This window comes from Podarcis bocagei, assembly GCF_964188305.1.
Source record: "Podarcis bocagei genome assembly, chromosome: 15".
In the NCBI taxonomy this organism is placed as follows: Eukaryota; Metazoa; Chordata; class Lepidosauria; order Squamata; family Lacertidae; genus Podarcis; species Podarcis bocagei.
In genome coordinates, this window is record NC_138141.1 from 14,708,465 (window position 1) to 14,725,337 (window position 16,873).

The window sequence follows — 16,873 nt, forward strand, 5'->3', positions numbered from 1 at the left end:
CAAAGAAGGACAGAACCTTGTTTATGTATGCAACCACAGCAGCTAGGATTCTTATTGCAAAGTTCTGGAAGACACCAGATTTACCCACACTGGAGGACTGGCAGACGCAGCTGATGGACTACATGGAGTTGGCAGAAATGACTGGCAGAATTCGAGATCTGAGCGAAGAAACAATGGAGGAGGACTGGAAAAAATTTAAGGACTATTTGCAAAAATATTATAAGTTGTTTGAATGTTAAGATTGTGCACGATTAAGAAACGTTATGCTTCTGCAATTTATCTAAGTAAATGATAAAGTAAGTATTGATGGAAAAAAACGAGACAAATTAGAAGCAAAATATTATGTTTATTAAGAGTGTTAAAACTAAATTACAAATTTTTAAAGTTGGTAACATAATAAATTTAAAGGTATAATAAGATGGGAAATAAGATAACAAATTGCTGAACTGGCTAGAACAATGAATGCAATGCCGAGAGGATGCGAGGAGGTCCAAATGCGAATAGTTGAAGGACGTTATGAAAGTTTCTTAACTTTTTCTTCTTTTTCTTTACTTTTCTTTATATATAAAAAATGTTTCTTGCATGTTGCTATGTAAACAAATCTGTTAACCTATGGAAAGAAACGCAATAAAATTTTTTATAAAAAAATAATAATAATTCACATCCATTACTGACGTTCCTCTTTCGGACCTGGAGCATTTGTTATTTCTTTGCAATCACTCCCTGGTTACTTTCTTGGCAAAAGCAAGGGGAAGTTCTGTTCTGGTATAAGAAACAGAGTTCTAGATTGTACCAAGGACCCAACTTTTCCAGCATCCAGTTTCTCACAGTGGCAAACCAGAGACCTCCAGGAAGCCCACAGAGCACGAAAGCAACAGCCCTTCCCTTCTGTTGTGCCACCGCTGGCAAGTAGTATTCAGTGATATACTGCCACTAAACCTGGAGGGTCTGTCTAGCTATCATGATTAATAGCCATTGAAATACTTCTCTTCCTCCATGAGTTTGTCTGATTCCCTTTGAAAGTCATTTAAGCCTGTGGACAATCACCACATCTTACGATACTGCATTCTATAAGTTCGTGCTGTGCTCTGCGTCTCCCTGGGATCCTGTTGACTTTTTCCAGTTGCAATCCTTTCTCTACTTCTAACACTAATGGTATTAGCGGTAGCATTTTTGCTCATAGGCAAGAGATTACTTGGCGTGGCTTCTCTGCACTGTTTTGATATGGGGCTATTGGTTTTGTTTTTGCTATTAGCTGAATCTGTGTCTTGAGTGTGCTTTCCATGGCTTCCGTTTTAATCTGAACCCGACGATGTGTAGCTGTGGAAATTAAAATGCCTTGTGATTTATCCAGGGTTGACTTGACTGAGTTTGATGGTTTCATAAACTGAGAATATTAGCTGTGTTTCATTAAGCACAAAACAACCTCTTGGCATCTATTAAATCATGCTGCATGTTTCTTATGGTGCAGAGGTTGGAGCAAATGAGAGTGGAAAAGGCAGGGTGCTAAATCCCATGCCATTAACAAGTAATTAGATATCACAGTATGAGAGGGGAGGTGTATGAGGACTCCTAGGCACCTCAGCTTTTCTTTATGTAGGCTCAAGATCCTAGTCTTCATTGATGGAAGGCAAAGTTTGAAAATGGGTAGCAAGTATCTGTTAAAGACTTAAACTTGGAGGGTGAGCAGGACAGCTCTCTCTTTCCACACAATCCATAAGAAGAAAATGGGAAGACATCTTATTTGGAGTCAAAGCATTTCTCCACCTAGCTCAGGACTGCATACACTGACAGGCAGCCTCTCTCCAGGGTTTCAGACAGCAGTTCCTCCTAGTCCTTCATGAAGATGCTGTGGATTGAACCTGGCACATTCTGCATATAAAACAGATGCTGTATCGCAGAGCTATGGCCCTTTCCCATCCCTCAAGTGAATTTCCCCTGCTTTAGCATTTCCCAATGCATTGCTCTGTTCTTCCCTTCCCTTCCTTTGTTGCCAAGACACATTCCAAATTGGCTTAGAATTATACAGCCACTTTGCTTAACCTCAGCAAGTCTCTGTCTGAACAGAGCTAGTACAAGAGACCGCCTGGCATTATCAGGTGTGCTGCTCTGGTTTCTGTAGAAGAAAGGTGAATATAAATTTATTTACTTTTTTCAATTTAAAATGCTTCTAACCCACCATTCATCTTTGCAAATACTTGGGTAGGGTACAATACATAACATATAAACAAAACATTCATTAAAATTACAAATAAATAAATATCAAGCCCCACACCAGAATAAATGGGATGAACCAATGAGAAAAAGCACTCAGCTGCACTTCCTGGGCCCTGAAATGTCCAGATTATTTTGCAGACTGTAGTAAACACTTTCAGGCTCCTCTGGCACATTTGCTGTTTTGCAGTTTTGGGAAATTGGGAGGGTCACTCACCCAGGGGTTTGCTCCCCCTTCTATTTCAGCCTAGCTAATTAGCAGCAGCTATGATGAAGGGTGCTGACATTTGCCCTGGCCCTCTCTTTTTGCCAGTAGAGCCTGCCAGTTTCCTACGGGGGGTTTTCAGTGTCTGGACTGGTAGCAAGCAGCCTCCAGTCATGAGAGTTCAGTTTTTTGCTCTTGCAATCCTCAGGGATACTCAGAAATATGTTCATTAGCAACAAGCTTGGTCTGCAGGTTAACTGAGAGCTAGAGATGAAATGAATGCATTTCTGCATTGAAATGGAAACAGTTATGGGGCTTCCATGTTCCCAGTGCTATCGTGACCTGCGAGCAGCAGCTGAATGAGCATTCCAGTGTATGCAAAAAGGCACATTCTTTGTGGTTTATTAGTGTAGCAAACGGAATCAGATGTGTAAGAATAGTCACCCAAGTGACTCTGGTCAGAAGCGTTGGCAGCTGGTTCCGCGCAATGAAGGAACATGTGCAGAGGCGGAAAGCAGAAATGGGACAAAGAGGAAGGATTGCAAGAAACTGTGATACCGGAAAGGAAAGAATTGACAAAAAGTTTTTAACAGGCTGCATTTCTGAAGGTATTACATCCATTTTCCGGCTTAAAAAGGCTAAAGCAGTCTTAGGCCGCACTAACAGGAGAATAGTGTCCATATCATAAGAAGTATGTAGGTATGTACAGTATGTATTGCATTTTTATCCCACCATTTTCTCCAAGGAGCTCAAGGTGGCGTACACGATTTTCCCCTTCCTCATTTAATCCCCACAACAACCATGTGAGGTAGGTTAGACAGAGAGACAGCAACTGACCCAAGGTCACCCAGTGAACTTCATTGGTGAGTGGGGATTTGAATCCTGGTCTCCCAAGTCCTAGTCCGACACCTGAACCATTTCACTGCACTAGTTCTCAGTCTCATAGTAATAGTACTGCTCTACTCAGCACTCGTCCATGTCTGCAGTCCTGGGTCCAGTTTTGGATGCCACATTTTAGGGAAGACATTTTTGAATTGTGTCCAGAGGAGGGTGACCAGGGTGATCAGAGATCTGGAAGACAAGAACTTATGAGGAAAGGATGAAAAAGTTGGGTGTGTTTAGAACAGCAGTCGGGACTCTCCATAGGAATTCTGATTTGGTCTACAAAGCCCTTTCCACTGTGCCCATCTATACTTGATGTCTTACGTGAGGTCAAGTGTAAAGGTGCTGCTATGAGGAAAGAAACAGGAGCCTTAAAATGCGCTCCAGATTGTTTCTTGGCAAGCAAGGCAGACCAACTCAGGAACTGCCACGCACAGCTGATTCCTGCAACTGAATCTTCCTTTGCAGCCCGGTTTAAGTTCAGAGGAATGAAGGAAAGGAATTGGGATCATACTGTAACCAATTATTTCATTTGGAGTTGGGTCACTTGGCACCATGGGCACAGGGCTGGGGGTGGGAGAGATGAAATTGAGAGGGAGGCATAATACCAGCATTCAGGTATCTGAAGGGGTGTCACGCAAAAGATGGAGAAGATTTGTTCTCTTTTGCTGAGAGGCCAGGACTAGAACCAACAGGTGGGAACTGCAGGGAAGCAGATATCAGCTAAATATCAGGAGATACTTTCCCAGCAGTGCAAAACCGTTTTGACAGTGGAGCAGACTGGCTCAGGAAGAGGTGGGCTTTCAGGCGCTGGAAGTATTTAAAGAAAGGCTGGCTGGGCCTCTGTCAGGGAAGCTGTAGTTGCTTTCTGCACTAAAGCTTTATTTGTATATTCATGTAATCAAAAAATTATACACCGCTTGATTGAAAAACTGTAACAGTAATTCAAAGCAGTTTACCAAATAATAATAATAATCCCAAGCAGGTGGTTGGGTAGATCAGGGTTTCCCAAACTTGGGCCTCCACCTATTTTTTGGACTACAACTCCCATCATCCCTAGCTTGCAGGACTAGTGGTCAGGGATGATGGCAATTGTAGTCCAAAAACAGCTGGAGACCCAAGTTTGGGAAACCCTGGATTAGATGATCCCTGAAGGTACTTACCAGTTCTGTGATTTTATGGCTAAGGCTTCCATTGTAATTATGAGGACCACCATGGGAACTACCTTGGGTAGCCAGGCCCAGTCAGGTTTCCTAATCAATGACACAGTGAAAACCACCCAGCCTTACACATCTGCAGCATGGACAAAAGAAAGCAGGGTTTTGCCAGATGCCTCGCAGCCCATGTGGGAGACGCCAGACTTTTCCTCACTGCTGAGCTGTCTTCCTAGAAACTTTGGCATGACTTCTCACAAATTTCTACCGAAAAATTCTTTCACCATTTCCTTCCTGTCATCTGCATCATCCTTCTTGCTGAGCTGTCAGAAAGTTTAAAAGGTAATCAACAGATTTTTGCTTATTGGATAAATGCTTGTAATTAACAAGCAAGATCTAATATTGTTCCATACTTAACCCTGAACCTGAGGTTGAAAAACAAGCACCCCATCTGTCATCCAATCAAGAATCTCAATGTTAAGCAAGATACGTTTCACATACTGAGAGGTAACAAAGAGTTCTGTATTGAGGAAACAAAGGATTCCATACTGAAGCCATGTGGAGCATCTGAATATGTTACTAAACCTCCTCTAACAGTGTTATGAATTGGAAGGTGTTGAATAGTATGGCAAATTCTGCATCTCCTTTCCTGAAGGCAGAACTGGCTTCGCGCGTCTGGCTCTCACAGCAACCCAACTGTGGGGACCACCATGGGGCTTAGATGAATTGTCCTATAGTATGTATGTAGCAATGGTTTACTCCCCCTCCTCATGAGTAAAAAGAGGACATGTCCAATCTGCTGCTGTGACTTCAGACAGCTTGCTTCTAGTGCACCTGGGTTGGATTTCCACCAAAAGAACGTGACCTCATGAATCAAGTCCAGGACAAACAAAAGCGAAGCCTTTGTCAATCCAGGCTGGACATCTGCTTGATGTGTCCATTTCCATGTACTCTTGTGCCATTAGGGATTTGAGTTGGGCTTTATTTGGACCAACTGTTTTCTCTGAGGGTTGGGTTGTATACTTTTTTTTATCCATCTTATGTCTGAGAGCCTCTCCCTTGGAAGTGGTCCTGTCCAGTATGTCCATAATTTGCTGTTGTTCAGCTTTGCTCATTGGAAATATAAGAGTCAAACAAATATTCTCCCCAGTTTGTCCCTTCCCACCCATCTTTCGCTGGGAACATCTATGCAAACTTTTCTAGCAAACTAGCATTTTTTTGGCTTCTAGGGTGAAGGCAACCTTCCTTTTTCTTCTTTGAATAACACATAGTTCTTGTGATGAGCACAGCTGAGTTGTCATGGGCAGCCAGTTCTTGACAGTCTTGTGCAAGTTTCCCAGCAGGTCTATAGCTGGAAGGTGCCTTTGTTCCTAGGTATGCATGTTGTTGATTTTTCCTTTTGCTAGCGTTACTATCTCTGGTCTACCCCAGCTCCACCTTCTGAGATATGCTCTCCAAGAATCACCCTAAAACAGTTCTCACCAAACCCAACAAGCCCAGAAGGGATACCTTGATTAACAGGAACAATGGTGTAGAGCAGCCTTTCTCAACCAGGTGGCTTCCAGATGTTCTTGGACCACAAGCTCCATTGCCGTGTTCTGGTGGGGCTGATGAGACTTGCAGTCCAAAACATCTGGAGGAAACCAGGGTGGGGAAGTCTGGTGCAGTGTATTATGCTGCCCAGCCTCTTAACAGACAAGGTAATAACACAATGTTGTCCATTTTCCAGCTCCTGGATTGCGAGCCAGATCCATCTTTCAGGGTGGGAGCTCAAACCTGATGGGTGTAGCAGAGTGTATGCAAGCAAAGTTTGATAGGTGCTGGTTTGGGGGCTTCATGGTGCTGTTGTTGCTTTGGAAATTGACACCACTTAACTCTGTGCTTGTTTCTGTGCCCTTGTAATACCTGCTCAGTAAACTGATTACTTACAAGCGATTGCTATCTCCTTGAGAAGAAACTTTGTAAAGCAGGGGTGGGAAACCATTTTGTCCAGGTGGGCCAGATCTTTACCTCTCCCCACCCCAAAGGTCAACTTTGACAGGCGAGCAGGGCCGCTCACCTGTCAATTATATGATGCCAGGTGGTTCACAGGTGGGTGTTCTGTCAAAGCTTGCTCATCGGGTGGGGAGAAGATAGCGATGGCGCAGGATTCAACTCCCCATGTATTGGCTGGTGCACAGGGAGCCCAGTCCTACCTTTTACAGAGCACAAGTGATCCAACTGTGCCTCTACCTACCCCACATCTGATGTCTCACATGGTGCCAAGAGTGGGGCATGTGGGCATGGTTTGTGGCCAGATGAGAAGACCTTGTAGGCCAAATTTGGCCTATGGGCTGGAGGTTCGCCACCCTTGCTGTGAAGGCTGCCTGGGGTTTCATTTGGCTGTGGCTGATCTCTCTGAACTTCCTTCCATTGACCAGAACTGAATGGTAAGATATCTTTCAGGTTTCACATCCCATTATGCCCTCCTATGCTATCCAAAAACCAATTTGTGGTTTTTACACCTGTAATTTATTGCTTAACTTTATGGCGTATTCAGTCATTTGATAGGACTTGTGAACTTGTGGCCTGATTGGAAGCAGGATTAGGTGGCAACCACACCATTAGCTTTTCTGACTCCATGCAGACAATTCCTAGAAATTGATGAAGGACACAGAAGGAAGAATGTAGACTACTCTTCTTTGATAGCAATCTTGTCTTTACATTTCAGAGATAAAAACCACTGTGGTTTACCCAGCAACAGAGAAACACCTTCAGAAATATTTGTGTCAGGAACTGTGTCTTATCCAGGAGACTGGGGAGGATTACAAAAAAATTACTCTGCCTTTTATCGAGTCGCAGAGCTTCAGTATTCAGGTATGGAATGCAACCACTCATTATAAATCTTTCTCAGTATGGTCCTTGTTTGTGATCCAAGGAGATGAAAAAGTGGGTACGCCCAAGACCATGGGGAAAACCCAGTGAAATCGTGGATTTTTCCTACCTTGACACCCCATACTTTTCACACACAACCACCAAAGTTCTACCACAAGCTATTTATGAATCTCCCCTCAATTCAGAAAAGATGGGACAGGATCGGGGAGAGCTCTTGTTCAGAAGCAGAAGCCCAAACATCACTTGGGTGAGACTTTAATGAACTGTTTTTAGGGATATCTCACTGAGTTTAGCAAGCAGACTTTGTCTGACTCAGGCTTTTCAGACAGGCTTTTGTGACTCAGGCTTTTAGAGGAATAATTATGAGTACTTAACGAGATTTAGCAGTTGGTTTGGCTTTTTTCTTTTTCTAATGGATGTAATTTCATCCGGCTTCTGGCAATATTCAGTATACAGTAGGTTTTGTTTTGTTTCCTGATATATTTTCCCACTTGGATATGACTTCTGTGCCCTCTGCATTGAGCAAGAGACCATGGGTAGATATTTAGTGCACAATAATTGTGTATTATTATCTTTTAGTGCCATAAAAATATTTTATTTATGCTCTTTATAGCCTGCCTTTTTTCCAAGGAGCTCAAAGTGACATTCATGGCTCTCCCTGTCTCCGTATTATCCTCACAACAACCCTGTGATGTAGGTTAGCCTGAGAGATGGTGACTGGCCTAAGGTCACCCAGTGAGTGGGGATTTGTCTCCCAGGTCCTAGTCCAACACCCTGAATGCTACACCACACTTGCTCACACATGGCTAAATAGTCAGGTCTCTGCCTTTAGGAGCTTACAGTTGCAATAAGTGGGAATCGGGAGAGTGTTTGGGGGAAGGAAGAGGAGAGGGATAAGAGAAGATGAACATGGGCTGAATATGAGCAATGCAATCCATTCTAATTTGGCTGAGAGCTAAGAACTTTAGGGAGAGGTGGGGCTTGAAGAAGGGAGAACGAGAAAGTCAGACAGGGACGCCAACAGCAAATATTCCACTTGTCTGTAGTGGTAGCAGTCGGCAGAGGGGCAGCACTTCCTTGACCTCCTATCACTTGCATCCCTGTGGTTTATCAGGAAGGGGATGGGCAAGGAGGAGGAAAGATCAGGAGCATTGGATTGGCTCTGCTTGTGCATTTGCACCTCCTTGCTGTCTTCCTCCTGATAACCTGCAGCGAGGTCAACACAGCACCACTGACAGCTACTAGGCAGGGGAGAAAGCGCGGCCCGCTCCAGTGGCTCCTCCTGCCTCAGAACTGTGTCTCTCGTTGGTTGTTCCACCCAGCCTCCGAGTGTGTGTCTTGCAAAGTCAAGATGTCGCCATCTGCACCCGAGAGGGAGGTATCAGCATGTGCAAGGGTGTGTGTGTGTGTGTGTGCAACCGCAGTCAGGTGAGCATGTTCAAGGACCACAGAATGCTGGCTGACAGTTAGGGAGGGGAAACAGAAAGCCCTTGGGAATAGGGGCTGAAATGGGGTATCCTGGAAGGGAGCGTAGCTGGCTGGCTGTAACTCTGCACAAAACCACCCTGCGACAATGTTTTTGTAGATCCCCATTCGTTACAACAGTCATTAACGTCACATAAGCTGGTACCTGAATTCACTTTTTTTATTTATTTCTCCATTTGTTGTTCTTTCTGCAGCAAGTTTCTTAGATTGTAAAGAATTGTGGGTTGTTTTTCCCCCCCAGGACAGGGCAGGGTGAGGGATTTGTGGGGAAGTTGTAGGTGGGATCAGTTAGCGCCTCCATACTCTGATAAGTTTTCTTCCCTTTCTCCTTAAAGACTAAAAGGACGCAAACATTTGAGTGTTATAGGAATAAGGCAGGTGGCTCTTATGGGAGAAGCGCTTGCTGATTGCACCGGGTGAGCATAATTGTTTCAGAAATGCCACACCGCTTTGGTGCATGATTAATTAATTAGTTATTATTTGCACAGAGTTTTGATGAAGAAAGTCACATTTTTGGCTAATTATAATGAGGGTTCTTTGATCCGCCCAGACTCCTAGCCCCTGTTCCATTGTGATATTTGCTGGCTACTGCTGCCTCCCCAATCTTCCACCGCTTTGTAATTCTAGCCCTTCAAGTATCTTCTAAAGACCTTTGCAGAAAAATCTTTATGATAAAAAATGTGCAATTATTGCTTGTTTAATTCGGAGGATCAAGATGCCCCCCATTCTGACCTTCTCTCATAGAGATGCTACATTTTCTTGCACACAAACCTGAGTATTTTATTGCTAGGAAAATGTAGAGAGGGGGGAAAAACATATTTCCCCCTCTCTCTCGCTTACATGCTCCCCATGGCTAAATGCAGTGTCACTGTTGTGATATGTTTCTAATTATTTACTGCTGCAAAAGTCTGTAATGGAGTTGGTTTCGCAGTCGCCAAATGTGCTCTCAAACATTGTTTTCCTTATTATTTTTGTTGGGATTTTTTTGCAACTATACTTGTGGCAATTCTTAGTGTTTACTGATGCTAATCTACAGCAGGAAACAGCCTCCCACAGAGAGATGGGCGAGTGCTGACACTGGAAGTGACATCAGGCTGCTCAGACATTGGGCTCTGTGCAACACCCCCCCCCCCTTCAAGGCCTGTTCCTCCCATTTCTGTTTCAAGTCCCAGGAATGGAGCAGCCTCCGTGTGTGTTTCTCATTAGGGGGCAGATGCAAAAACAGTTCACATACTACAAGTTTAGTTTGGGTGGCCGGTGGTTCGTCGCCAAAAAACGGCGAAAGAGGGCACAGATGTGCGTAAAATTTGCCTGTCCTAATTTATATGTAGATATGAAGTTCAGAAATGATTACTTTCCTTTAAATATGCAGGTAGGTAAGCAATAGCTTTTATTTATTTAGCTATAAGCCATGACAACAGAAAGCAAAATAAATAAATAAATAAATAAAAATCTAGAGTTGAGCTACAAATTTAGCTCTTACTTTCCTGTCTAAGAGGGCAAATAAAGAGACATGCAAAGTATCTTAGTTTTCATTATCAGACAGGGGGGGAAAGCACTAGGTGTAACGGAGCTCTTCTTGCAAATAAACCCCAGCAAATATTTTCCACGGAGATCTTTTATAAAGTAGGCATTGAGTAAATACACTAGACCTGCAACTTATTGGGGGGGGCAGTTACATTCCAGGGGTAACATCTAAAGCCAAAATTGTATATAGTCGAAAAACACATTGAATGCAATGGCAGGTGGGATTGCCAAAGCTTTTTCCCCCAGATGCCCATCCCCTTTCAAATGTTGTTGTTGTTGTTATGCCAAGTGCATAAAGCTGAATGCACACAAGTTAAATGTGTGTAAGTCGTGGGTCTGCTGTATATCAAACAATATTTTTACATAAAGTGCTGTTCCAAAGGTGGTTCCGTATCACAGCCATTAAAATGGAAATACAGTAGCACCTGCCACCATAGTGGGAAGCAAGACTGTGACAAGGTGACCCTTATGCCTGCCTAATCTGTGGCCCAGGTGCTAGTTGTTGACAAACCAAAGTCCCACCTCTCTCTTCTTGGAATCCTCTCTCTTTAAACCAGCCTCCTGCAATTCCCCTTCTGACTCAAGAGTCCTCAATTTGATCCCAGGGTTAGAACTGGCACAAAGCCCCTGGTCATTACTGTTTTATTTCACAAACGATCTCTTATTCCTCCCCACACACTGCACTTAAGCAGTTCTCTTGCAGCAAAGTCAATTTCAAGGTTAATCCCTTTCCAAACTCTCTTGCACGGGAGTGCTGCAATTGTGCTTTGGAAGCACGCTGTCTTAAGAATCTATTCAGTGTGGGGGTTCTGCTTTCAGAGACGGCAGATACATAACCCTTTGGAGGAAGGCAAATACATCCTCCCCACTAATTCATCTGTCCAAGAGGGCAATGATGGCACATGAAGAGAGTAATTCCCTCTTGCCCCTTATCTATCGACCAGGGTCCTGACACATGACATTTGATTGTTTTGTGGATAATTAACCTCAATTTTTATTAGCTTTGAAATCGTTTGGCTCTTTCCTGAATCCAAATGCAGTTTTTATACTTGTAATGAGGTTTCCACAAGCAAGAGAGCAAAACTATCTATCATCCATCCATCTATAAAATAAATATATAAACAGCCTGGGATAGAGAGATGCATTATTTGATGTTGACAATTTATCATGCTTGGGTTTTCCCCCCTGTGTTTCTTTTTCCCCCTAGTGGGTATACAACATCCTGGAGAAGAAGGCTGAGGCTGATCGAATAATCTACGAAAACCCGGATCCTGCCCATGGGTTTGTTCTCATACCAGATTTCAAGTGGAATCAAAAGCAGGTTAGTTAAGATTTTTCTTTATTCTTTGGAGGGACAGCTGCTATCTTTAATTGTGGGGGAAAGATAATATTCCAGAATATGGATATTTTCACCTTTCAGCTACACCTTGAAAGGAAACCTAAGCAGAGCTTTGCAGGATCAGGCCAGAAGCCCATCTAGTCCAGCATCCTGTGACCAAACAGATGCCTATGTGAAGCCTGTAAACAAGGTTATCTGGTTCTTTTAACCAAAAGGGTAGAACAGCTCTTTGCTTTTATAATCCCTTTGAGATAGGCTGCTTCAGGGTACAGTAGGTAGAGGGGATTTCAACAATGAGAAATGGACTCGTGGGGTGTGCTTGTCCTTCATAGGAGAACAGGGATCCTAGGAATTAAATGAGTCTCCCTGCTGGTGATCTGTGTAATGTTGGAGGACACGCAGTTTTGCATTCAGTGTGCTTACCCCACCCTTCAGTCTCCTGAGGACATTACATGAGTCCTGACTTGAAGCTCTACTCCCTTTCCCCTGCTCTTTTGGAACAATGCTTTGCCATCTGTAGAATGAGACTTCTAAAAATGCCTGTTTACAGCTGCCTGAATAGTGAAAAAACTTCTTTATATAGAGCAGCTTGCAGTACCAGATATGGTGCATTTTCTTTTTGTTGTGTAATGCACCAACTTCCAGTAAAAAAGAAAGAAAGAAAGAAAGAAAGAAAGAAAGAAAGAAAGAAAGAAAGAAAGAAATTTGACTGTTACTATGTTTGGGAAGTGGTCATCAGTATAGATGCCCATTTAAGCTCCCTATAGTAAAAATGAAAACAGTGGCAAAGGCTAGAAATTTGACATTTTGGCATTCTTAGGATCCTGACAGATCTAACAGAAATATAGCTTTTATTTCATCTCATACAATTTCTGTTAACGTTTGACTTGCCAAAGCCTTATTTTCATAATCTGCAAGCTTGGATTTGCAGCAATACTTTTAATTGACCAAATTAATCATTCCATTCCTGATAATGCCTGAGAGCTTTTCACTCTGCCTTAAGGTATTATATAAAAGGACAGTTGCCCTATAAACAGCTGTACCACCGGAAAAAAGGTTGCCTATTTCTAAAATGCAAGTGATGAAAAAGCATAACTTGGTCTTCTCGGTCAGAGAAGTTCCCCATGACCAATCGGCACCTTTGCACTCTCAACAAACAAGCAGTCATAAACTTGGGTCCTTTATATCATAGAGATCATCTCCTTTATGTTTCTTCTTCATCAAAATCATTTTGGTCTGCTGAGAGTTTTGTTGTTGATTTTTGTTTTTTGCTAACATTGGCTTCCAGACAGTGATTGCACCTCACCTCACCTTTGGATTTTCCTGCCTCTAATTATTATTTTTACGCACACCTGCTGCTGCTTTTAAAATTGGTTTTGAAAGGCTTTTGTGAGTAGCAAGAGACACAGCGTACAATGAAATCCGTATAATGAAGGTGCCAGATACAGCTCTGCGGGGAGGGAATTCCAAAACTTAGGACTGTCACAGAGAATGGCCTCTCCTGGGCAAGCACACCACAAGCTTCTGAGGGGGGTGAAACTACCAAGAGGGTCTGTAGAGAAGGGCACAATCTCTAAGTCATTTGGGGTTTAAAACTCTTAGCATGAGCACCTCAGATTGGGGCTAGAAACAAACTGGTGACCAATGTAACTGCCTTGAAACAGGGGTTATGTGACTTACAAGTGGAACCCCAACCAGTAATCTGGCTGGTGCCTGTTGGACCAGTTGAAGTTTCCACGTCATCTTCAAAGGGCAGCCTGTCCTGGCTCCCAGTTGCTGAAGAACAAGAATTCTTTCAAAGGGCTTCCATGTTTAGATTGCTGCAATGCATGTGCAAATCGCTGGCATGCGGCACTTCAGGCAATGCACATAATTAATCCTACCTACAGCTGCAACAAAGGCAGGTGATCCAAATCTCAAAGCTTTAGATGTTGATCCAACACTGGCACACCCTCTTGGTATCCTATATATAGGAATGGGGCAGGCTCAACATAGTGCAGCAACAGCAAGCATTTTTGCAATCTCCTTCTGTGCCATCTGTTCTCGCCGCCTTTGGCGCTTCCTGGATCTAGGTAACGGGGAAGTTGTCTCTTCCCTAGGGAGACAGATGGTGCCAGCAGAATATCCCCGGAGAGGCAGAGCTACAACCAGTGTCTGATGCCACCAGGGTAGGTGGCGCGACAGGCACTGTGGAAGCGTCAGAGAGATACTTTGACAGCTGAGAAGGAGGTGGGATGAGGCAAGAGAGCAGGTTGAAGCACATACATCCTGGATATTCACTGTCAGGCTGCCTCTATTGTGGCAAAGTCTTCCACATCCCGCTGGAGCCCTTCCCTGAATGCTTGGCAAACCCTCCACCTGCATCCTCCAGACGCGAACAGCCCATGGCCCCACATAGAGCACATTGGAGTCAATCTCTTTATTACAGTCAGTGATCAGTATTCAGAACACATTGCAATAATCCAGTCTGGGAGTTACTAGAGCATGGATTATGTAGCCAAGCCATTTTTCTCCAAAAGCTCCCATGGCTTTCTGAGCTTCCAGTTGACAGGGGAGGATCCAGAAGAATTTCAGAAGCAATCCTAATACAGTAGGGTTTTGAAACATACTCCACTGGGGAGTTTTCCCCGGGATGGGTGGGGGGCCTAATTGGGAAAGGCAGGGGACTTTATTGCAGGCCTTTAATTATTGGAGGACAGCAATAAGGATGGGTGGGTGGGTGGGTGTGCGTCTTGACAATCTGAAATTCTTCAGAGGACCTGTGACCTCAATAAAAGAAGAGCAACCTTGGAGCTGATGTTATTTGAACTGTCAAGTGATCTCTACAAGCTGTTTTCATGGAAGCTGCTTGCTAAACAAAGCAACAGATGTTGCCGGGTGGAATTAGTAGACGTATCGTGCAGCCCGTGTGTTGAGGTGGGATCCCAGGGGATTAGTCCACGTCAATCAAATTAATAGTTGTACTACAGAAAAAAGAGATTTATTCCATCCAGGGGCCTGAAGGGCAACCAAAGCGGCCAGTTCTGCCCTGGCAGGATGCAGGCGGCCCATGGTCCAATGTCCAAGCCATGCCATTAGTGTGTGGGCTTGGGCCAACAGCAGATCCTGAAGCTAAAATAGGAAGGCTGTGTGGCGGAGATTCAGCTGGAGTACTTACTGAACTCTGCCCAGCGGAAGGAACAGCTTGTGCTCGGGGATGTGTGTACTTCGTGCTAAGAAAAAGATCTTTTTAGTAATATTTAGTAATATTTATTGGATCTTTTTAGTAATATTTAGCAGTTTTATTAGTTTTAAAAACTGGCACAGTTTTTAAGGTAGGAGCTAACATCTCCTAATTTTTGATGGTTGTAATGTGGCCACAGGGCTTGCTACCTTTCACTAGAGGGGCTGGTGTAGGCAATGCACAAATCTAATGAGACAATGATTTAGGAGGAGGCCAAAGCCCCACCATGAAACACTGAAAATCCATTTCCGCTACTGATCTGGATTTCAGCAGCCATTGCTCATGCATTGCTGGTTCAGACTACAAGGATGAGCCTTCAAGGAGCTTTGAGCTTGTTCACACTCTTCCTCTCATCCCCACATCCTCTCATGCACACACATCCCCTCTCTTCTTTCCTAGTAGACCATCTCAGGCAGACAGGCATCAACCATGACTGCCCATTTAAGAAGTCCCCAATCCACCTTTGTAGGAGTGAGCAGCAGCCCAGTCAAGAAATGGGAGGGACAGGGAACAGCAGCTTTCACCTTGGACTGATGAAAAGCCCTTGGATTTAAGTAGCCCAGAGGTAGCTGTTTTCAGGTGCTGGAGGAGGGATGAGGAGCAGAGCCCTGAGGGTGTCATTTCTTGACACCACTGAAGCTGCAAGGAGGTTTGGGGGCCTCTGATAAGAATTTCCCCCTTTCACCCCAGCTTTTTAAAGAGAAAAACCTGGGTAGGGTCACTAGGTGTGACCCTAGAATCTCCCAAAGAGGAACTAGCAAGAGACCCACTGAACCAATTGGTCCCTAAGTAGTATAGCTCCGGGAAATAGAACATTGGAGTACCACAGATCTCACAAGCTGGGGTGATTCTATTCACAGAACTGTCCTTCTTACTGGGGCCAGACTGAATTCTTGGAATCTACAGAGGGAAATGGAGTCTGTTTTGCCCAGGGAATGGACTGTGAGATTGGATCTGTACAAAGAACCTAAACTCAATAAATAGCTGAAGTTTCTGTACTTTAAGCTATCTTGCTTTTAACTGGCTCTTCCATTTTGGCCTTTTCCCAGTAGGGCCCGTGGATCGCAGCATCTCCTAGGTGCCCCTTCCCTGTGCCTGGCTTACACTTAGCTTGAGGCAAATAGTAATGTTTTGTGTCATATCTGCCAGTGAACTGTGGTTTGTGCTTCCCTTGGAAACCAAGGTTTGATCGTGGTTTCCAAACCTGGTTTGTAGAGTGCATGCGACCCATCATAAGTTAGTTTGAAATGGTGGGCTCCACTTTCTCAAACCAGGCAAAATGACTGGTCAGGCAAAACAGTATATTGTGATTTGCTTCCTACTAGGAAGAGAACAAGGTAACCACCATTCAGTGGGGAAGGGAGAAGGGGAGAGCGTACCAGATTCAGGGCATAATCAGAACTTCCACCGGCAAGGTTTTGTGGAGTGGTGGAAGGAACCACAGCCACAGCCTTGTCATTCATGGTGGCCGCAGCCACTGTGGCAGCCAGTGGGAGGCCAGCTCAGCCCGGAGAGCTGAAGGGAGGACCAAGGTGCAAGGTGGGAATTGGATTGCTCTGTAAGGCTTTTTGAAGGCTCGTTGAGGACCTACCAGGGTGAAATAAACAGCATTTGCAGTGGCTGTAAACTGCCCCTCTTTGTGGACTCATTCTGGGCCCAATATATTATTTTATTCTAGCTGGAACTTGACCAATCTGAACTCTGCAAAGGGTCATCTCTCACACTCCTCAGACTTAGCTGCTGGTTCGTTGCTCTCTCAGCATGACTAATTGTTACCCGGAGTCCAGTGTAGAGCAGCATGCAGTCAGAGCTCCAAATCTCACCTTGGATTGTTGCCAGTTCCAGACTTGAAAGGGTGAGAGGTATTTTTAGTTGCAAGCACTTCTAAGAATTCAAGGGCTTGAGCAACAGCTGGAAGTTCCACTTCTCTTTCATGTATGTTTCTAACACTTTCCATAGAGACCGCATTC

General features: G+C 44.1%; 1 protein-coding gene across 1 annotated transcript in view; it reads left to right on the forward strand.

The window, feature by feature from the left end:
• The window catches only part of DCPS (decapping enzyme, scavenger), a 59,578-nt gene that overhangs the window by 32,826 nt on the left and 9,879 nt on the right, over nucleotides 1-16,873 (forward strand). Inside the window, exons 3-4 of the mRNA XM_081171822.1 lie at nucleotides 7,166-7,311; nucleotides 11,549-11,662. Of these exons, the coding sequence (XP_081027948.1) occupies nucleotides 7,166-7,311; nucleotides 11,549-11,662 (260 nt within the window). The remainder of the gene's footprint in view (nucleotides 1-7,165; nucleotides 7,312-11,548; nucleotides 11,663-16,873) is intronic.